At 45.5% G+C, this 23,074-nt stretch overlaps 1 protein-coding gene across 1 annotated transcript in view; it reads left to right on the forward strand.

Annotated features, from left to right (window-relative positions):
- The first annotated feature begins 6,158 nt into the window (after positions 1-6,158).
- Positions 6,159-23,074, forward strand: part of VWA3A (von Willebrand factor A domain containing 3A) — a 46,211-nt gene continuing 29,295 nt past the window's right edge. Inside the window, 13 exon segments of the mRNA XM_058569915.1 lie at positions 6,159-6,220; positions 6,533-6,656; positions 10,511-10,635; positions 10,730-10,807; positions 12,485-12,539; positions 15,148-15,246; positions 16,756-16,862; positions 19,506-19,631; positions 19,958-20,066; positions 20,309-20,374; positions 22,182-22,300; positions 22,363-22,392; positions 22,394-22,526. Of these exon segments, the coding sequence (XP_058425898.1) occupies positions 6,159-6,220; positions 6,533-6,656; positions 10,511-10,635; positions 10,730-10,807; positions 12,485-12,539; positions 15,148-15,246; positions 16,756-16,862; positions 19,506-19,631; positions 19,958-20,066; positions 20,309-20,374; positions 22,182-22,300; positions 22,363-22,392; positions 22,394-22,526 (1,233 nt within the window).

Below are 23,074 nucleotides of genomic sequence, written 5' to 3' on the forward strand. Positions count from 1 at the left end.
AAGAGAAATTCCTATTGTGCTCTGATCCCTTATGTGGGGCCAATCATGAGCTACATACAGGCTGAGGAAAGCTGAGAAAGACGGCACCTGCGCATAGCATTCCTCTTGGCTGGTCATACAGCCTGAAAATCTTACTCTGCTTTATCCATCTGGCACAAATACATCCAGAATATGTGTGTCATTTAAGCTCAAGTAGAAAAAAGTCGTAACAATGACTTCTCAATGTTGGGTTTTACCTCCTATAAATATTAAAAACCCATGTATCCAGGGGCCGGCCCAGTGGCGTAGTAGTTAAGTTCATACACTCTGCTTCAGCAGCCCGGGGTTTGCAGGTTCAGATCCCAGGCACGGACCTGCACACCGCTCGTCAAGCCATGCTGTGTATCCTCACATGGTGTCCCACATATAAAGTAGAGGAAGATGGGCACAGATGTTAGCCCAGGGCCAGTCTTCCTTGACAGAAAGAGGAGGATTAGCAACAGATGTTAGCTCAGGGCTAAGCTTCCTCATCCAAAAAAACATGTATCCAGGAGCAAAGGAACTTGTGAGGATGGTAAACTATCTGTCGTGGGACCACACCCCCAAAAATTGTGTCTCAGAGCTATCCAGCCCTTTCTACCCAGGATTTCCCATAAGGTGAGCACAAGGACCCTGGCCTCTTGTTCACAGAGTAGCCATTGGTTGGTTGCTCTCAGCCTCTCATGACTCTTACCTCTTCTGACTTCCTTACCTCTTTCTGATCTCCCGCCTCTCCTGCCTTGTTGGTGCTGACCACATGCCTTGGATTTATGTACGTATGCTACCCTCAACCCATGACTGTTCTGCCCAGAGTGACTGGTGGTAGGTAAGCAGCTTATTTTGAGGGGTTTTGTTGTTTCTGATCTGGCCTATAGAAGACTCCTGGGGTCAACATCTAAAGGGGTTCTCTACCATATGATGACTATCACAAGTAGTGTGTGTTCTAAATTATAAAATTAAAGGTTCAGAAAGTGAAGACAGTGATTTGTGAAATGACCTGGATAAAAAAACTAAGTGCAGATCCCTTAGTCTCTTACAAGCTGGTTGACATTAGGTACATCACTTAATTTCTCTTGACTTCCATAAAAGAAGGATTTGAAGAGGTCCCCACCTATAGGCCAAGGGCTGGTTACATCATAATCACCTGGGGCCAATGTTAAAGATTCATGTTCCCACACTTTACCACAGTTCTGTATCAAGCTCCCAGATAGGAATGTATGTATGTTTTCTTAGCAAACAACCCAGATGATTCTGATGGGCACCTGGGTTTGGGAACCACTGCAGTAAATGATCTCTTCTGATGCTAAGAGGTCACTGAGCCTGCTGCTATATTAGCCAGGTTTGGGCGGGGCTGGACCTGGTGGGGGTGGGGTGCTGTCACACGTCTCCCAGGAAGTGTGTTTGGGGGACCCCAGGGAATCTGAGGAGGAAGAGAAGGTTTGCCATCTTTCACACATGTCACAGGTTCTCTGCCATCTTTCTTCAGTTCCTACCACAGGAAGGCAGCAGGCACCAGCCCTCTACTGGCCTAAACCATAGTTCTCTGCTGACCCAGAGTTTCTAAAAATAGAAAAGAGGTCCAAATCCTGCTTCCAGGCTTTTGTGGGAGTGGAGAAAAGCAGAGTGACCTGGGAGAGATTGTTATCAACAAGAAATGGTAATTTCTTCCCTGGGGGAAGGAAGGTTTTTCCCTGTCCCTGCTTCAAGCTGCAATGGTGCAGTCTGTTACCTTGGAGACCAGCTAACACTTCCCAGCAGGGCAGGCTTCATTGTTGAGTTGCTTGGAGGAACTAGACGTGGGAACCAAGAGAAGCCGGGTTCTGGGATGACCAGGAACCCTTTTTCCAAAGACGGAGAAATAAATGGAGAAATGCAGGTGAGGGTGAGTGTCACAAGGGTTGACAGGGTAGTAAGAGAGAGGGTGGGGGAGGCCCAGATGCTAACCGCTGGACTGAGTGAGATAGATTTAGGGAGCCTAGGGTCTTAAGCATCTACTCCCTGCATGCCAGGCATCGTGCTAGGTGCTGGGGGTACAACTGTAGACGAAGAAGTAATGGGGCTGCTGGGGAGAAGGACCATGACAACTTGGTATGAGACAGCCAGAGGACAACGAGGAGGAAATGATTTCCTCCATAGGGGTTGGGGGGCAGCAAATGGGGTTCAGGAAAGACTTCCTGGGTTTTCTAGTCAAACAAAAAGGGCAAAGGGCGTTTCTAGAAGTAGGTCCAACTTGAGCAAAGAAGGCTATGAAATAGCAAGGTGTGTGTGAGTAGGGGTTGCCAGGGACAGTAGAAGGATGCGAGATGGGGTGAAGAGGTAAGCAAGGAACAGATCCTGAAGGAATGATACGCCTTGTGAAGGTCTGACATGATTATCCATGGCACTGAGGAGCCATGGCAGGGTTTGAAACAGGTAGCAATATGAATAACTCTGCATGTTGGAAAAATCACTTCAGCAGGAGAATGTGTAATGGATTGGATGGGGGCAAAAATAGAGATTATTTGGCAGTTAAAAATACAAACCCTGGGGATGGCTTTATCCTGGATGAATATTTATGAGAATCCTAGATCCAGCTGTTAGCAAACCAGGAAGTTAGCTGAAGGTTTTCTTGTATCCACAACTCAGGGCTACCTGTCTCCCTCTGACCAAGATGCCATCTCCCAAGGACTGGTTTGCATGTTCTCTTCCCCTCCTGAGACGACTCCCCCTGGTAATGTGGCCCCTCTTTGTCTATTCTCTTGACCTGCCCTGAGTACATTTATTCAACAAATGTCTTTTGAGCAGCTACTATATTCTAGGCATTGATTATACAAAAGTGTTCTAGCCTTGAACATAACCAAGTCCCTGCCCTCGTGCATCTTGCTTCTAGTGGGTTAATGGGTGGGAGAGAAAGGGGGAGAGGCAGACAATAAATAAGTAAATATTCAGAACATCAGATGATGAAACGTGCTATGGAGAAAACAAAGCAGGATGGAGGGGGTCCTACGGGAAACAGGGTAATCAAAGAAGACCTCTCTAATAAGGTTTGATTTGAGCGAGGTCCTGAGAGTGAGGGCTGTGTCCTGTTCCTCTCTGCCTCCCCAGGACCAGCTGTCTCTGGCACCGGGTAGGCACTCTACAAATGTTCATGGATGAAGGATTGGTTAAATGTCATATGCTGAAGTGCTTGAAGATGCAGCACATTTTTTTAATGGCATCCTACATTTCCATAGTACTTTGTATTTGACAAAGCTTTTTACATTCTCAATTTCATTTGATCCTCTTGACGATGGAGTTGAAGTAGGTAGGCCAGCTACTATTATCCCCATTCTGTTCTGCAGATGAAGAAACCAAAGGTCCAGTACTCTTTCTAAGCACACCACATTGTTTTGTTAGTTTTACGCAGCCCAAACCCTCCTCATCAGCCCACACAAGTCACCCCAGAATCGAATCATGCAGGCCTCTGAATTCATTAAGCGTTGTTAATCACTCAATGAAAAGAGGAAACTAGGACACCATGGGGCATCCAGTGTTCCTGAGGCATTTGTATTTTAACAGTCTCTGCCAATAGAGTCTCAGCAAAGAGTAGTGAAGGAAAGCCAGTTTTGGGGTTTATTTAAAGACATTGCCACATTATCTTGGTGCCTCCCAAAAAAACGAAGCATCCTCTAAATAAACGATTAAAGAGCAAAAAGAGAAAAGCAAGTTGCCAAACTGTCAGTAGGCTATTTAATGATTTCATAAGAACGTACACTCTAAATTAATGTTCAAGCTGCAACTCCACTTGGAGTTTCTTGCTTGCTGTCTTAGCCAGTATTTTTGGGGTTGCAAGTAACAGAAACCTAAATGAGCTAGCTTAAGCAACAACGTAGGGGATTGTAAAGAACGGAGTGTCTCATGGCACCCAAGAGCAGAGAGTGGTCAGTTTTCACAAGTGCCTGGGATCAGTGATCAGAAATTCAAGAACCAGGGCAGTTTCTCAACCTCCTTCTCTCCCTTCACCTCCCCTCCTCAAAACATTTATTGTCTGCCGGTCTCTGCTCTCACGCCAATTATAATTTAATGGGAGAGAGACACCAATTTTTAAAAATCACACTAACGAATGTATCATTCTAAATTAAGTGCTCCGAAAGAAAGGAACATAGTTCTATGAAAGTTTATATAATACAAAGGAATCTGAAATAAAGTGGGATGCTGGAGAAGACTTCCCTGAGGAAGTGACATTTGAGCTGAAATGTCAAGGATGAGTAGGTTGAGGGAAGGGGAGAAGAGTAAAGAGTAAAGACAGCACATGAAAAGGCCCTGTGGTTAAAGGAACTGTGTAGCATTCCAGGAACTGAAGGGAGTGGGGTTGTGGAACACAGAAGAGGAGAGAGGTGGTGAAGTGGGAAAGCTGAAGAGGTAGGTGGGCAGCGGCCAGACCGTGCGATCATCAAATGCCATCATAAGGATCTTAGTCTTCATCCTAGAAATCAAGGGAAGCCTTTGAACAGTTTTAAGCAGGAAAGAGAAGAGGCAGTGTGATATTGGATTTGTGTTTTTAAAACATCACTCTGGCTTCAGTGAGGAAACAGATTGGATGAGAGGACTAGGGGAATGCAGGGAGGCCCATTAGGGTCAACTGCAGCTGTCTATGACAGAGATGATGGTGACCTGGACACGAGAAATGTCAGTGGAGACAGAGAAGTGGAGAGATTTGAGAGAGGTAAAATTAACAAGATTAGGCGATGAATTGGATATGGGGAATGAAGCATCAAGAATAATTCCTAGGTTTCTGACTCATAAGTAAATAGATGATGACACTTTTCTCTAAGCTAGAGAACAATGAAAAGAGGATAAGTTTGTAGGGAATATGAATTCAATCTTGGACATGTTGATTTTTTTTTTGTGTACCATCTGGTACACCAGATGGAAATATCCAGTGTCAGTGGATACACAGGTGTGGAGTCAGAGTGAGAGGTCTGGGCTTTTGACATACAATTGGGAGTCATTGATGTATAGGTGGTAATTAAAGCCACGGACAAGGCAATCTTATTGCCTAGGAAAAGAGGAGAAAGTGAGAAGAGAAGAGTGGGCACAACTTAGCCTCAAGGAACACTGAATTAAGGTGCTCAGGTAGAGGAGGATGAGCCTGCACAGAAGACTGAGAAGGAGCAGGCAGAGAGTAGGGAGGAGTGGCCAAGAGAGAGTGGCCCCAGGGACACCAAGGCAGAGAATGACCATTCACTCCACTTTTCTCTGAAGACAGTCTTCCTGCTTCTGAATCTACGTGGTGGCCCCACAGTTCTTAATTCCAAATTCCCAGAGAGAGAATCTGATTGATCCATCTTGGATACAGGTCTACACTGATTCAGTAAGCTATGACTGTAGGCTGTAGAAACTCACCCCTTTGAGTACAGATGCAGTTCTCAGAGAAAAGAACCCAACCTCATCTCAATATTTTTCCTCTTCCCTCTCTCTCCTCAAAATCCTTATGGTCACTTGCTGTCGTATCTGCCTAGTCCACCATTCACCATACTCTTAACACTCTGCCTCCTTTTTGTCCTTCAAGAAGGTCACCTTCACCGACCACCTTACCTATGCAAAATAGATCTCCTTTCCTGATTACTGTCTGCTGGATCATCCTGTTTACTTCCTTCATAGCACTTTCCACAATTTGTAATTACTATATTTAATTTTTTAACATCAGTCTTCCCCTCTAGAACACAAGCTCTGTGAGAACAAGGACAATGTCTAGCTCAGTGGTTCTCAACTGGGGTAGACTGAGCCCCCAGGAGACATCAGCCCATGTCTAGAGACACTTTTGGTTGTCACAACTTGGGGAGCAGGAATGCTACTGGCGTCTAATTGGTAGAGGCCAGAGATGCTGCTAAGCTTCCTACAACGCACAGGACAGCCTCACAACAAAGGATTATCCTGTCCAAATTGTCAAAAGTGCCGAAGCTGAGAAACCTTGTTGTTCACCATTGTATGCTCAGCATCTAGCACAAAGCCTGAGACCTAGTAGGTGTTCGATAAGTATTTACAGAATGAATGAATTAAAGAAGAGTTGAATCGAATATAGATTCTCCCCCAAAGCTCTTTTCTATATGCTGCACTTATTCTTCTCCTTTATGGTATTCTTTTCCTCCCTAGGAAAATAAGCATCAGGTGGTTTTATAATGGCTACACAAACTAGTGATGTCTTCCATGGTCAAGATAATAAGTTTCTGGAAAATTGTTGGTAAGCCTCTTTTCTGATTTTTCAAATGGAAATAACAATATTTTGCTCATGGGAATTGAGAGGGAAATACCTGCCTTGAAGTGAGACTGGGTAAATGGTCATGGCATCACCTTATAATGGAGGGCTTCAGTTATCTAACTACCAGAGCAATAGAAGAAAATGTCTTATGAACCTGGAGCCCACGTTTTATCAGGACTCTACAGGAATGCTTTCCAGTTACTGCACAGAAATAAAGATGTTTCTGGAGGCCCTGGCAGCGTGGAGTCAATGTCCAGTGCTAGGGCATTGATCAAATCACTTTGTATTTTATAGCATGAGGAGAAACAATGACAGAAATCCAAAGAAGCAATTGAACCAGAAGAATATCAATGGACTTGGCCAAAATCCAGACGATGGACTACTGGTTACACACGTTAACCAGACACAGGACTTACTGGTAAAAACCACAGTGCTTGAACTGAGTCACAGTGCTTACAAATCATGGTCAGGGAATGCAGAATGCGTTAAACTCTGGGTATTTCTGTCTTCACATAGGATCCCAGGACTGAAAAAGATTAGTTAAGCATTCATCTCTAATCCTCTGCCTTTAGAAATGACTGAAGAATTTGCATACTATTTGTAGAAATTTTATAGCCTTCTTGGCCATATCACTAAATATTCAGGAGCATATAAAGACTCTGTCCGTGTTATCAAAGCCTGAAGTCTAAGGAATTTAATTCTAAAATTCCCCTTCCTGAGATTTGTTTTCCTTTTAGGATTCCCTAAAATCTAGATCCAAAAATCAGTTTCAGGAAGTGCTATTGGAGCAAGAGAGTTATGGCAGGAGAATTAACCTCTAGGCTATCCAGAACTGTGGTTTTAGGCTGACTCTCAATGTGTAAATGAGCTATCTTCCCAAGAAGGTGAGTGAATTGTCTGGAACTCAGAATCTATTCTACCATAAAACTGTTGTCATCAGGGGTTGTCAGGTGCAAGCCTAGCCTATAACTATCTATCTAATCTAAACTAGAGTTGACCTTTGAAATCATAAGTCAAAAACAGTACAGTTTTAATGCTGGCAGTTAATCAGGAAAATAGTCATGTTTTACTAATCTCAAGTATTGGCACTTCCGGGAAAGCAAGTTTAATTAAAAAGAAATGAGGAAATGCCAATAGAGTCTTGAGATTCTGAAGGATTCCTTCGATGACTTCAGATGTTGATATTAGTCTTTATTTCATCTAATTTAATATCAAAATACGTGACTTCCCAGGTGTACAGGGACCGCATTTATTTTTATCAGCCACAGCTGAAGCCACAATGAATAGCAGAGGGAAAGAGGGAAAAGATAGCCCCAATGCAAAGATGTTCCTAGGCTCTGTGGAAAGCGCATACTTGAGTAGTTATGTAATCAGTATGCCCTACAGTCAAAACCTATAATGTGTTTAATGGTGGATCTTCAAATATTAATAATATAAAATCCACGTCCTAAAACATGATCGATCATTTCAAATGCATGTAAAATAGAAGAAAGGTGAATTATAAGTCTACTGTGCTCAGTGTTATCAATCAGGGAGGTGGTTGAGTCCTGAAAGATGAGAAGAGTGACATCTAGTGTTCATTTGATGCAGAGCAGTGTTTCCATAAGTGTGGGAACACGATTGGGGGGGGGGTGCTGTTCAAGGGTGGCACATTAATTAGCATAGAATCACACACTGACAAAGTTATCCTTTCAATCATTTCTCTCCCAATCCTTCATGAAGAGAGTCACAGTTTAGTGCTAATTTAAAGGCAATAGAGTGTGGTTATGAGCATGATTTGAGCTATACAGTTTGGGTTTGAACCCCAGCTTCATCACTTACTAGCTGTGTGACTCTGGGCAAATTACTTAAATTCTCTGTGCCTCAGTCTCCTTGTCAGTAAAATGGGGTTAATGATGGAACATACTCTGTAGAATTAAATGAGTTATTATGTGGAAAGTGCTTGACAGATGATAAGTGCTATTTAAGTTGTTTGCTCTAATTATTAATCTAGTTGGAATATAATAGCAGCATTTTAGTTTCGTTGTCTTTGTTTCGAGGTTAGTTTCCATTTATGACAAGCTGAGGAGGAAATAAAGGTTGTTGTTGAGAACAGTTTATGCAGCAACACTCAAAGCGATGTTTTATAGCACAGCTATAAAACACAGGCTTCACAGGGCCCAATTCGCAGGTGAAGAAAGAGAGACACATGACTTGCCCAGCACCACAAAGCTGGTCAATGGAGACCCCAGTGTAGTGCACTCCTTTCATCTCTCCCTCTTTCTCTCTCCTCTCCTCTGTCCATATCCTCCGTCCTCTCCAGTGTAGCTCAGTCAGCTACCACAGATAGTTTTCAACTCCTTTTCCACCACCTCGCCCACTACAGTGAAAGCCCTGACAAATGCAAGCTCAAGCAGAACCCACTTAGGGTTCAAGCAGGTGCCTAGGAGCAGAGTGAAGCCATCTTTGAGTCTAGATTGGGGTTCCAGTGGGTTAAAATAGTGCTCAGGTCCATTCCACTGTCATCAGATGCTATGAGGTGGTTTCTCTCACAGTGGGCCTCCCCTTTTGATGCCATTCCACACCCTAAGTGAATTATGACCAACTCTGGCAACATTTAAGGCCCACCTATATCACGTAAACAACAGTGGTTGTACTGGAAGCTCTTGCAGAATCTTGTCTGATCCAGGCCTTCCACACCTTTCCAGCCTCTTCTCACGTCACACTACCCTGTATTTGCTACACTCGGACCACAGTTACCACCTTTCTGTTCTTCAAACACTCTGACCTCTTCCCCGCTCTGTGCCTCTTCCTGGAACGTGCATTCCCTAGCTATGCACAGGGCTGGCTCCTTCTTAACCTTTGGATCTCAACTCAGAGAGGCCTTCTCTGACCCCCACCGCAGCCAAAGTGACCTTCCCATCTCCACCCTTGTCATTTTCTATCACATTTCCCTGCTCCATTTTCTTAACAGAACTGTTGCTTTCTGAAATTATGTACACTGATTTCACTTCTTCTTTATTGTCCATCTACCCGCGCTAGAATGTAAGCTCCAAGAAGGCAAGAACATTTCTATCTTGTTCACACCGTAGCCCCAGCACCAGGACAGTGCCTAGTTCATAGTAGGGCTCAGAAACACCCACTGGAAAAAGGAAGAAATGCCCGCCTCCAGAAGAGGTGAACAAGGCAGGGTGAACTCAGAGCCTCAGGTCAGCTCTCTCCACCTTCTGGCTCCCGGAAAGCATCTCCAATGCTGAATGCCTGCCATGACCGACTGCAATGCTAAACCACCACCCACATCCTGAGCTTAGCACTATGTAAGTGACACAGGTGTCACTAGGTACAAGCAAGGGGGCACAGTCCATTTCATGGCCTGACTCCTGTGATGGCTAGGGAATTCTTCCTCTGAAGTTGTCACCCACTCCTCCTGTTTCTGGTCTCTGGAATGGTCAGGATAAACCCAGTCCCTCTTCCATCAGTTAATCAACAAATGTTTGTTGAGGACCCCTCAGAGTGATGGGGAGGCAGAACTCATACACCTGAAAAGATACAGAGAATGAAAGTGTGGAAATAAACAAAGACCACCCACATGAGAACAGAGGCAATTTCCTCAGAGGTTGCTCTAGCAGGGGGAGTCAGCAACCATGACTTGTGCTTGGCAGAGACTCAAAGGCAGGCAGGGGAGTGGGAAAGGTTCACAGTGGAAAAAATGCAAGGCTTCAGGTGTGCCTTGAAGGAGGCTGTTGATATGAGGAAGCTGGAGGTGGGCTAACTAGAAGCGGGGCATCCTATGTGATTGGTTTGGGGCATATTTGACTGTCTCTAGTTGGTCCTGAGCTGCAAACAGGATGAAATAGGAAAGCCAGCAGTCATTGACCGAGTCCTCACCCTTCTGGGCCACTTGCTGCAGAGGTTGTGGTTTGGCTTTGTGGACTGGCTGCTGCAGAGGCTGTGGGTCAGAGTTCCATTGTCACACATGGTCTGGCCGTCGTGTGTTTGTATATTCAGTCTCTCACAAGGCAGGACGTGGTGAGTGATGCTTGAATTGTCTAGCCACATACTGGAGATGAGGTGAGGGATGGGAACAGGTATTTCTGGGGCAACTGGCCCAGAGCACAGGTCTGCACATTCCTCTGTGCCCTCAGCAAGGCAAGTTCCTGAACAGACTGCTTTCAGGTAGGACCAGTCAGAGTTGGCAACCATTGAGCATCTGTGTGGAGGGAACTTTGGGCATCCTCAGCCTTGCCCTATCTTTCCAGAGTTTTCTGTTTGACTCTGGCTTCTGTCTCATAGAGGCTGCAGGGGGATAAGACCCAGCCTTCAGCTTGGGAAGACTCAGAAGATTGGCTTTCAATGCACAGTTTAAAGTTTGAGAAACTCACCTTGGCTGACCTGATCAGCCAGGGCACAGCCGTGCTGTAAGTCTGAAGCCATTCCCCTCACCCCCAAGCCTGCAATGACACACCTAGCTCCCGGACCAAGAGACCCTTTCATAAGTTTTTGCTTCTTCAGGGAGGAAGGCAGCAACGTCATAAGGAAAGTGCACTTCTCCACCCAGATCATCCACCAATTTGAATCAAAACTTTCTGAGTAAGTACGTGTCTCAGTGTCCTCCCAACAACCCCAGAGCTCAAGAATTACCTCGTGTCAGCAGCCTGAAGGTAACTTTGTTCAAACAACCATCTCTCTGGGGCCTTGGGCAGGTCTCTTCCAATTTCTAGCTCCAAATTCCTCTTCTTAAATAAAGAGGCTGGACCACATCAGTTTATCTCAATCTTTTAAAATCCATGATCCCCTTGGACGAACACATAAAATCTCACAGCCTCATTTGATGTTTAATGGTTAAGGGTGACCACTTTCAATAACACATTAGTTGGGTTCATACTTTTGCAAACCTATGTCAAAAATATACAGGCTCCCCACTCCAAACCTAGATTTTAGTAGCACATGTATACATTCCATCCCTGCAGTAGCAGTCTATGATCTCTGTTTGCCTGAGGTTTCTTAAAAGGTAATAATAATAATTAATAGCCAACATTTTTTAATGTGTGAGGAATTCTGCTAAGAGCTGCATGCGTTATCTTATTTCGTCCTCACAAAAACTGAAAATATAGTTTTACTCTCAAGCCAGTTAACTAAAAGTCAATTGCTAAATGTACAATTTGCCAAATTTATCAAAACATTTTAACTGTTTTATAAAAATTTTTATTGGGTTGGAAGGTTGAACAGGTTTTAAAGAATTCTGCAATATTTCGGCTGATTGGTTTTAATTGTGAATCCAGCATTTTAAGGAATGTTCAGGTCTATTCAGTTAATTGGTCGTTTGGCAAACTCATTTTCAGATAATTAGCTTTCAGTAAATTGACTTTTGGCAAATTGACTTGGATAGAGTCCTATTATTAGCTTCCTGTTGAAGATGATGAAACTGGGGCTCAGAGAGGTTATCACACCTACCCAAGGTCGCACAGCTAAAAAATGGCAGAGTGGATCTCAAAGACAAGCGTGTCTCATTATGAAGCTCATGCTCAGCTCTATCCATACTCATGTATGTCTTATGACTCCAACCACCACCCACTGCCCCTTTGATTGGATATGATTCCATATCTAAAGGCGTTCCTTGCCCTTCTCTAGGTCCCCAAACCCCACCTGCTCTCAATGAGGGCAATTCAGTTAAATTTAAGTGATGAGTCCTTACCTTGAGCACCTGTTACATGCTGGTCTCCAAACAGCCATTGAAATGGTTTGCAATAGCGAAGTTCAAGAAGTTCCCCTGACTACTTACTTTTTGGAAACTAAGTTTTTTTGTTCATCAATCCACTGGGAAACTGCTGTTGAACTACCTCAGCTGTGCATTTATGATCATCTCCAGGCAACTAGGAAGTCTCGTCTGAGAAGACACAGATTTGAGAAGAGCAAGAGTGTTCTTCCACCTTCCTCATGAGAACACACTCCCCCGTCCTCCACAGACGTACTCACTCAAAGCCCACCCCTTGTTCCCCCAAACCATGGTCGTTTATAATGTACATCGTGTCACCAAAGAGCGGCACCCCCACACTTGATCCCTTTCAGAATCCCTTCCGTCCTTTACCCCTGGCAAAATAATACCTTCAGTTTTCTCTTTGTTAGATTTTGCCTTCTGTTCTCCCAACGTCTTAGATATCTTAAAAAAAAAAAATCCCGTCTATATCTTCCTTCCATTTATATAAGTGGCTATTGCTCAGATATGAAGCTGACCTTGGGTGATGAGTCTGTCTGGTGTTTTGACAGAACTGTAGAACTCTATCAACAGAGAATTCAGTGGCTCACAGAAGACAGCAAGAAGGTAATTTCATTCTTTGCCCCCTTTCACTCATTCCATCTGTATTTGTTAGACCCCTGTCAGTTGTGAATGGTATATCTCCAACTTAAGTTGGCTTAAGCTAGAAAAGGAATTTCTTGACTTACATAAATGAAAAACCCACTCACGGCTGTATCCAGGGGCCCAAATGATGTCATCTCTTTTTCTCTGGGTTCTGCTTTCCTCTGGGTCGGTTTTATTCTCAGGAAGGCTCTCCCCAGTCTTAGGAAGATGGTCACCAGTAGCTCTAAGCTTACATGTCACCAGCTAGAGTGACATGGCGAAAGGGACCTCACTTCCTCTCCCAGTACACACCCTCAAGTCCTGGGATTGACTTGTCACTGGGCCAATTTAGACCAATCACCGCAGCCAAGGGGATGAGATATACTAACCGGCCAGGCCTGGAAGTAGTGCTCACTCCTGGGGAAAACCAGGGGGCGGGGGAAGTGGGGGGAGACTGAGTAAGCCCCCCCAAACCTCAGGGACTGAGAAAGGGAGATAGATAGTTGAACAGGGAAAGCCAGAGTGCTGTTACCAGAAGGGGACACAGATCCTGGGCAGCTGAGAACAGCAGGTGTCCCCTAGACCATTTAGCCTCAGACCCACAATGAGATTTATAAGACCAAGGCTGATCATCTGCACATAACTTTTCTCGAAAGTTTGATTAAACGTTTTCCTCTGACCCAAAGGGTAGATGAATGATCATGGGGAAATTACCCTTTGATATGCTTTCTTATTTGTTTTAGCCTATTTTCCTCCAACTGATACTTTTCTAGCTCACCGTTTGCTTTCACCTTAGGCACTGTCTGGAGAAATCTGTGGTTGTCACATCTGGGAAGGGAGGTTGCCAGGGAAGCTGCTAAATATCCTATGATGCACAGGCCAGCTCCCCACCACAGAGAATTATCTAGCCCAAAATGTCAGTAGTGCCAGGGTTGACAAACCCTGGTGTAGATACAGAAGAGAAAGGAAAACGGAGCCTTAGCCCTGTGTTTCTCAAACTTTAATGTGCAGCCAAATCCCCTAGGGCGAGGAGAGGGTGGCATCTTGTTAAAAGGCAGACTCTAATTAGGTAAGTCTGGGGTGGGACCTGAGATTCTGCATCTAACAAGCTCCCAGGTGGTGGTAATGCTGTTGTCCATGTCCAACACCTTCAGGAACAAGTTTCCAGGGCATTCCAATATTTAGCCTCTGGGAGGAAGGGGAGGGTCTGTCTAGCAGAGGAGATTAAGAAGGACTGGCCATTGAGTAGAGGGAACAGCAGGAAAATGTGTCCTGAAAGACAAGGTGCACTTATTAAGTTCTTCAATTTGCCAAATTCTTGACACAGCCAAACTGTGTCATATGCTACTCAGAGTTCGAGAAAGTTGAGAACTTAGATTTGACCATTGTGTTGGGCAGGAGCGAGGTCATTGGTCACTTGACAAGTGTGGCTTCAGAGGAGTGGGGAGGTGAGAGCCTAATCCGAGTGGGTCGCAGAGAAATGGGAGGTGGGGAAGTGCTGCTAAAATGGGAAGCAGGGAAAGGAAGTGGTAGCTGGATCAGGCCCTGAAAGGTTTATTTCCTTTTTAAGATGGGCAATATTATGGCCTATGTGTGTGCTACAATAGATAAGGAGGAACTGATGATCCAGGAGGAGAGATGATTCCAGAAGCAAAGTCCCTATTTGGCAAGAGAAGATCCAGTAATGCAAGTCAAAGGGTTGGCCTCGGGGCTTTGAGAGCTGGCCTTAGATACATTGTAACAGGGAAAGGCAGAGCGTGTGGGCATGGGGGCATGTAGGTTGGTAGATTCTGCTGGAAAGATTTAAAATAGCTCTTCAACTTTTTTTCTCAGTGAAATTGGAGGCAAAATCACTTGCTAAGAGAATGCAGAAAGGGAACGCTGGAGGTGTGAGAGACGTAAAATACACATCTCTGAGAGCAGAGAAGTGAAGTGAACAGGACACCTAAGTAGCCAATAAAGCAGGATTTAAGGCAAAAAGCATCAAAAGGAACCTACTGCCCCTAGAGAACTATCAATTTCATATGAATGAAAATTCCAATTCACAATGCAGCTATAACAGGATGGAGAGTTCTGTGCAGAGCTATTGCACAGACAGCATTCACGTGTGGATAGCAATAGCTGTTAGAAACATAATTAGAAACTGTCAGAAATACCACTGCAGCGGGCGAGCTTAACGCGTCTGCCTTTGATTGGTAGCGTGGGTAGGAAATTAAGGATATAGAGAAATGAAACAAGATAAGCTGACGTAATTAGACATCAAACTTTATATCTTACAAAAGATGCTTTTCTACAGTCTCCAAATTTTCTATAATGAACATTATTACTTTATAAGAGTGAACAGTAAATATTAACGGAAAAAAAAACTTTTAAAGAACAGGCTGCCACAAAATAGGAGCAGATAATGCCCAAAGTCAGGACATCAGGTTTTGCTTTTTCCTCTGTCAAATGGGCCTTCCTTCAGCCACTTCTTGTGGAGGCACGGAGAGTGTTGGAACTTCTGCATCGTGCTGAGCAGCTCAGTGAAAAGCTTAAGAGAAGCACAGAGCTGTGCTGGGTGTTTGCACATGCCCTCCCTCTTTGGTTTTAGGCATTTGGCCTCATCAAGGGGGCCAGAGTCGGCATCCTCATTGATGTGTCAGCCGTCAGCAGTGGTCCTCAGAAGGAGGAGTTCCAAAATGACCTCATGGTAAGTCTCTCTGGCACAGAGAAGTACCTGGAAACACACCACCACCTCCCTCCCCTTTGTGAGCTTGCTAACTGGCTCATTTAGAGCCAACTCAAAGTGGAATGTTTTACAAAGAACAGTTCACACTTAATTAGCACCTACGGTTCAAAAAATATGTTGAGTTCTGCGAAACCCAGCCATAAAGTCAGTTGTCAGTTTTCGGTTGCAGAGTGAGCTTCTAGTATTCTCACCACAGCAGTCCCTGCTAACTAGACTTTGCCTCAAGAGCCCCCGGTTCCCTGGAAAGAGGGCGTGAAGTCAGGAATCAGTTGGGCTGACTTCGGCATAGCACTGCACGAGCTTCCTGGCCTTTTCCAGACGGAGGAGCTATTCTGGTTTCTTTGACATGTCCAAAGCAGAGAAGCTAAGAACTCTAGAGTCGGATGACTAAGGTCAGATCACAGCGCGTCCACCACTTCTGGGCTCTGTGACCATGTTACCTAGTCTCTCTGTGCCTTAGTGACCTCATTTGTAAAGTGGGGATTATGACAATGGCCACCTCACAGAGTTGCCCTAGGACAAAAGGAGTTCATGCAAGTTAAGTGCTCGGTACAAAGTCTGGTGTAGAAAAAGCTCTGTAGTCTCTGTAATGTAATGTGGAATCTATTTTCTTATGGAAACCCCTAGAGCTTTGGAAGCGGACCTTAGCAGCAATCGCTGGTTCAAGGATCTTTTATAGGGCTCAACGTGGGCCAGTCAGCCAGACTTTTCCCCTGTTCCTGGTCTCAGCAGGTATCAAGGAACAAGTGTCAGTGCAGGCTCCCCTTCATGACAAGTCCTTAGGGCCGAGTGTCCAAAGATCCCCCAGGTAGGCTGGTCTAATGTTAGCCAGGGCAAGCCTCGTTTTGGTGGCATGCAGGTGAAATTTCTAGCTAGCCAAGAAGAAGAGGGAGGAGTTATCTTACTGCTGGGTATTCACCAGCTGCAGCTTGAGAGCTTCGAACAGCATGATGTGGTGCCCACTGTTCTGTCCCCAACTCACACGCCTTGGCGAGAAACCACTGCCCCGACCCCTGTCCTCTTGGGTGCCACAGTACAGTGCCAAGGGTCCAACCATAGCACATGCTGAGATGGGTAGCCAGGGTGCTCACCCCACTCCCACCCCATGACCCAAGTGTGTGGCAGCCCTCAGGAGCTGCTCCAGAAGAGAACATCAGTCTGCAGTCGGTGGGAGGAGTGAGGGCACAACCCCGCAGGGTGGTCTGCCAGCCCACAGGCCCAAGGACCCGCCCCCGCCCGCACCACAGGCACAGGCTGAGATGGCCAGCTAGGGAGCTCATCCCACACCCCCATGAGACCCAATGGACAAAAAGCAAGTGTCAGCTTGGGGCCACTAAGCTGAGCCTCAAGTGACCCTGTTTCAGCACAGCTCAGACCCAGCCCAGAGGGGCCAGCCACGGTATGAGAGGTGAAGCAAGGCTCCAGGTGGCCCCTGGCTCTGGGAGCCAGTGATATCCTTTTGTCTGCCAGAGCCTTATCGATGAGCAGCTGAGTCACAAGGAGAAGCTGTACGTCTTGTCCTTCAGCACCACCTCCAGCGCCCTCTGGCCAGACCCCGTGGAAGTCAACGCCTCCACGTGAGTGACTGCCCAGCCTTGGCCAAGATGTGAACTTGTTCATTTTCCTCCCTAAGTGGTAGTGTCTATATCACATGATTAAAGTATAAACCCAAGACCCCAACAGATAAGTGAGTCCACAGAGACAATTCACAAAAGCAAAAACGCAGGGAGCCAATAACTTTTGGAAAAATGGTCACCCTCATGAGCAAACCACAAAATGAAAGAGAAGACAACCACGGGACACCATTTTTATCCAGCAATCTAGCAAACATAGTTTTATTATGGAAATAATACATGCTCATTTTCAAAAATTCAAATATGAAAGGATAATAATAGCAAATGAATCTCCCTCTCACCCCAGTCCCTCCTCACCGCCCAATAACAGTTTCTTCTGTCTACTTCCACAGACAGTCTGTCACGTGCATGCATCTGTGTGTTTTATTTAAACATAAACAGGAGCACATTACACTGTTCTGCACCTTGGCTTGTCACCTAATCTTGAATATCCTTCTCGCTCAGTACACATAGATCTATCTACCTCATTCTTTTTAATGGCTACATAGTACTCCACTGCATAGATGTACTACAATTTAACTAGTCCTTTATTTGGGAGTTCCTAGTTTGGAGTTTTTTGAGGGGGCATGGGAAGAGGGAAGGTGTGTATGAATTTCTAATTACTTATGCCAGCAAGTATAAATTTCTTTTTTATGAAGAGAATATCCTTGATCACCCATGTATTAGGTACCATGCTAGGCCCTTCACATGTACTATCTTATTTAATATTTATAGCCAACACGTGGAATAGGATTATTATCCTCATTTTGCAGATGAGGAAACTAGGACTCAGGTTAGGGAACAAGCCCAAAGTGGCAGAGCCAGGATTGGATTCCAAAGCCCAGAGTGGATTCCAGGACAAACCACATGCTTGCATGTCTGGGATGGAGGTCCCCTTGTCCAGCCCTAGCTGCAGAGAGGAGCCCTTCTAGGTAGAGGAGTGCCCAGTTCTGGCAGCACTGGCTTTGAATCCCACTCTGACAGTTAGTGGGCGACCTTGACCTGTCCTTTCACTCTCTCATTAGCAGAAGGAGGCCAAGGATACCTCCCCTCACTGAGCTGTTGTGGAGAAGAAATGAAAAATAGCTGGCATGTGGCAGGTGCTCAGTGAATGACAGCATTTTGTACTAAGATCTCCACTCTAGTTAGAGCTCTGATCTCCGGGATGTGAGACCTGGAAGTCACCTTGAGATCATCTAGCCAAGAGCTCCTCAACTTCAGTCATTGCTTCCTTTGTGATTTTTGTCATATCTCTGCCACGTGCACTATTATTTGCTCTGGGGCACTTGTACTGTTACTGATTTTTTAAATATCAACTCTATGTTTATTACTGAAGGAAACTCTATCGATACCATAACTGAGAAGACCACATCACTTGCCATAATTAGAAAGTCACCATAAAAATAAATACAGTGAGGGGCTGGCCCAGTGGCGTAGTGGTTAAGTTCTCGTGCTCTGCTCCGGCGGCCTAGGGTTCATGGGTTCGGATCCCGGGCGCAGACCTGTGCACCACTCATCAAGCCATGCTGTGGCAGGTGTCCTGCATATAAAAAGTGGAGGAGGGCCGGCTCCGTGGCTTGGCGGTTAAGTGCGCGCGCTCTGATGCTGGCAGCCCGGGTTCGGATCCCGGGCGCGCCCCGAGGCACCACTTCTCCGTCCAACCCGAGGCCGAGTCCCACGTACAGCAACTAGAAGGATGTGAACCTATGACATGCAGCTATCTACTGGGGCTTTGGGGGGAAAAAAATGAATAAATAAAATCTTTAAAAAAAAAAAAAAAGTGGAGGAAGATGGGCATGGTGTTAGCCCAAGGCCAATCTTCCTCAGCAAAAAGAGGAGGATTGGCAACAGATGTTAGCTAAGGGTTAATCTTCCTCACTAAAAAATAATAATAAATAAATAAAATGAATAAATAAATACAGTGAAAGCAAACAAAACAATGATATCAAATTCCAGCTTGAAACGTAGTGGCTCGAGAAGACGCTAGGCCTGGGATTTGTTTTCTCTTTGTTTAAAAGGGAGACTCAACAGTTACGTAATAACATGACAGACCTACTGGCAATGAGCTGAGATTTTTTTTTTTTTGGCTAGACTGAAGGAGAAATGGAGAGAGCAGGACCCTCTCACTGTACCACATGAGGTATTTAACCGAGAAAGCACCGTGTTAAGTCATTTTCCTTCTCATGAGTGGTGTGGATCCCAGGCCATGTGGGATGTAGTCCCACAGCCATGGTGCCTTCTCCTAGAGCCTGAGGGTGAGGGGATTAACTCCATGCCTCAGGCTGAGATCTGCCTCCAGGAGAGTTGGGAGGGTGTTGGGGGAAGAAGGAACTTAGCCCCAGACCCTCAGACAGCAGAGTCACTAGAAGCTCAAGTCCTAGAGTCAGACCTGGTCTGAAATCTCAGCATTGTCAGTTGCTTACGGTATCACCTTGGGCAAGTCCTAACTCTGAGCCTCAGTTTCCTCATCTGTAGAATGGGAATAAATGTATCCACTTCAAGAATTATCGTTAGGCTTAAATGAGCTCATGTCTGTCCTGGGCCTGGCAACTAGTAAGAGTACTATGGTTAGGTTGCTGCTCTCTTCTCCATTACTGTCTCCCTCAGCCTCCAGGAACTCAAGCTCTGGGTAAAGAAACTGCAGCCTGGTGGAGGCAGCAATCTGCTACAAGCCCTGAGGAAAATCTTTGCAGTAAAGGGGCTGAATTCTCTGGTGATCATAATGGGAAGCTGGTAGGTCTCCTTTCCTAAGCGGGTAACAGACTACATGAAGGAGGCCGGAGAACCAAACCATTGTTTGAGAAAAGATTGTCCAGTATGACTCTTCCCACACACTTGAGAGAAGGACTGTGTTCACAGGCTATCTGTCCATAGATGTTGGGGCAGGGCAGCCAGAGCAGGCCAGGTCCCCTCTGCCTTCCATCTTACACAGGTGACCTGGACACAGGTGGTTGGTTAGATTCGGTAGATGTTCCCTGGGAATTACCATTTTGTTATGGAATGTCCTCAAAGTGATTTGACCTGGGGTGCCCTGTTCTCTTCTTCCATCATCTCCCCAGCCCAGATCAGCCTTCTGAAATTCTGTCCTACTACATCCAACAGTCTGTCGTGGGAAGGGGCCTCATCACCCACATCATCACCTACAAATGTGACCATCAGGTGCCCCCTGTAAGTACTGGAGATTCTCCAGGGTTTCCTTGGATTGGCCATAGTGAGCTGGGCCAGGCTTTGAGGCTCTATGTGTGGACAGGCCCCCCAAGCTGTGGACCAGAACACGACTCTCCTCGTGTCTAGTTCTCTCTTTGGTAAGATAAGAAGCATTGGACAGTTGGGAGGTTCAGTCAAGGAGAAAGCTTGTTAGAGTATTGGTGTTGCCCTACTGAGACCTGACCCTGTCACCATCCCTGCAGGCTGTCCTGAAGAACCTTGCAGAAGCTCTTGGGGGCTACTACCACTGCTACAGCCCGGAGACGGAGGTAAGCCCTTCTGCCAACACATTGCCCCTCTCCCTCCCTGCCTGCCTCCAAGGCTGTGCCTGGGGATCTGGGCCAGGACAGACCATGCTGTGTACTTGCTTCCCCTACCTCCAGGCTCAGTGGGTTTACACAGGTGTAATCAGGTTTAAATGAACATGTGGGAAAAACAGAGGCAACATGAAGGCACAAGAAATCTTTTGGTCAGCGTGTATGATGAGTTGATTGCACGCCAGTAAGCCTAGAACCCCTTTAAAGCCTACCTGGTAGAATCCTGAATCTCTATCCAGTTGCCATCGACTGGGCCCCATCCCACTCTGCTGCCACCAAAGCTCTGAGTCTGAAACAGCTGCCTCAGTTCTCTCTCCTGGATAGACCCCCAGCAATCAATTCTGAATGAGCAATCAATTCTCCACCAATCCATCCATGAGTGTCCTTGTCCCAGTTAAGAATAACATCACGTACCCCACGTCCACAATGGAGGTAACAATTAGCAAATCTGTGTGTAGATCCATTTGGCAGATTGAGAACCCAACCATCTGTTCAGCTAACAGGCTGTGCCTTGCCTGCTAACCATTCATAACAATGAGCGAATGAATATTTGCATCTCACAAGTATGTTCAAGTGTTTTAAAGTCCAGCATTTCACACCAAGGAACCAAAGGCAATATTTTCCTTGGGCAACACCCCTTCTCTGTTTGTAGGGATCACAGGCTACAGGGGATAGGAAGGTACAGTAAATGAGTGAAAATTGCTGGTTTAAGAAATATTTTATCTTAAGTTCTGCGGCCCTCTTGGCTTATCTATTGTTTTTCTGCTTTGGATAGAGATATAGGTACAAAAATTTCATTGTCTTCTCTAATATGAGCAAAACAACAGTGCAAAAATGACAAAAATTTATGACTCTCATGGGGGACAACAGAGAGTGGTGGGGACTGTGGCAAACTAGTTGGCACACGCCCCATCTAAAAAGGTGACTCTGCTCAGCCCCTCTGCTTTGTAGGAATGTGACCCCCATGTTACTACGTCTTCCAATTTTTCAAGAAGAGCAAGAAATCTAGATTTTGGGGTGTGATTTCTCTCCATTTTTAATAAATTGAGGTGAAATTCACATAACATAAAGTTAACCACTTTAAAGTGAACAATTCAGTGACATTTAGTACATTCACAGTGTTGTGCAACAACCACCTTTATCTAGTTCCAAAACATTTTCGTTACCCCAAAAGGAAACTCTGTACCCATTAAAGCAGTTACTCCCCATTTCTCCTCTCCCACAGCCCGTGGCAACCACCAATCTGCTTTCTGTCTCTAGTGTGGATATTTCATTTAAACAGAATTGTATACCTTTTGTGTTTTTCTTTCAGTTAGCATAATGTTTTCAAGGTTTATCTATGTTGTAGCATGTATCAGAACTTCATTCTTTTGTGTGGCTGAATAATACTCCATTTTCTAGATATACTACATTTTGATTATTCATTTATCAGTTGATAGACATTTGGGTTGTTTCCACCTTTTGGCTATTGTGAACTGCTATAAACATTGGTGTTAAAGTCTCTGAGTCCCTGTTTTCAATTGTTTTGGATATATACCTAAAAGTGAAAATGCTAGGTCATGTGGTAATTCTATGTTTAATTTTTTGAGGAACCATCCAACTGTTTTCCACGGCAGTTGCACCATTTTACATTCCCACCAGCAGTGTACAGGAGTTCCAATTCTCTGCATCCTCACCAACAATTGTTATAGTCCTTTTTTTATTATTATTATAGCCATCCTAGAGGGTGTAGAGTGTTTCTTCACATTTTTAAGGGTAGACAACTCTTCAACTGTTTAAAAACACTGCAGGCCAATACTGTAAAAGTGGAATATGATGTGTTTGTAGGCTCTGTCTGGCACACAGACCTCAGTTTATAATGTCTGGTTTAAAGAGTCTGCCACTCAGCTCTAGGAATTGACGTGGCTGCTTGCCCCTTTCTGCCTTGGCCACTGCTGGTAGCCAAGTGACTTCTGGATGGCTGATTCCCCCCCCCCCCCAGATCTATACCAGCCAGGACGTGGACCAGCTTCTGGAAGAAATCCAGAAGGCTCAGAACCTCCTGGGCCATGTCCAAGCACTGCACCACAGCACACCCTGTGAGGAGCTGACCGGCATGATGGAGGTAGGTGGTGTGAGGGAAGATTCTGGGACCTCCTCCCAGAGACACTCAGGGGGCCTCATTCCATTCTCCCTTCTCACTTGTCTCTCAGCGGCGTGGCTGTGTGGCCCCCATGTCCTGAAAGTGAAACAGTGTGAGGCCCCGCCCTCCGCCGTAGCCCATAGCTCTGAGCTGGGTGGGCTGGGCGGCCTTCCACTGTGCCAAAGGATCCTGGTGGATTTTCTAACTGAAAAATGTATTTCAGAGTAAAGCCAGCCACCTCTTCCCCCTGTCACTGCCCCCTCCCTTCTCCCGCTTTGGAGAATGATGCAAACCTCAACCACATGGAGTAGGCTGTCTTGAAGGCAGTCTTTCCCACCCAGCACCTCAAGCAGGGCAGACCCTGCCGGTGACTTGGTTAATTTAACATCAGCAGAATAACTCAGCCTGCTTATGGACACAGGCACCATAACCAGCTACGTGCTGTTTAGACCGAACAGAGAGCTTAGCCATGGACAGATGGGAACAGAATGCATTTATAGCTTCACTGAATGAAGATGTGGATGTGAGGA

Source organism: Diceros bicornis, chromosome 26, assembly GCF_020826845.1.
Source record: "Diceros bicornis minor isolate mBicDic1 chromosome 26, mDicBic1.mat.cur, whole genome shotgun sequence".
NCBI lineage: Eukaryota > Metazoa > Chordata > Mammalia > Perissodactyla > Rhinocerotidae > Diceros > Diceros bicornis.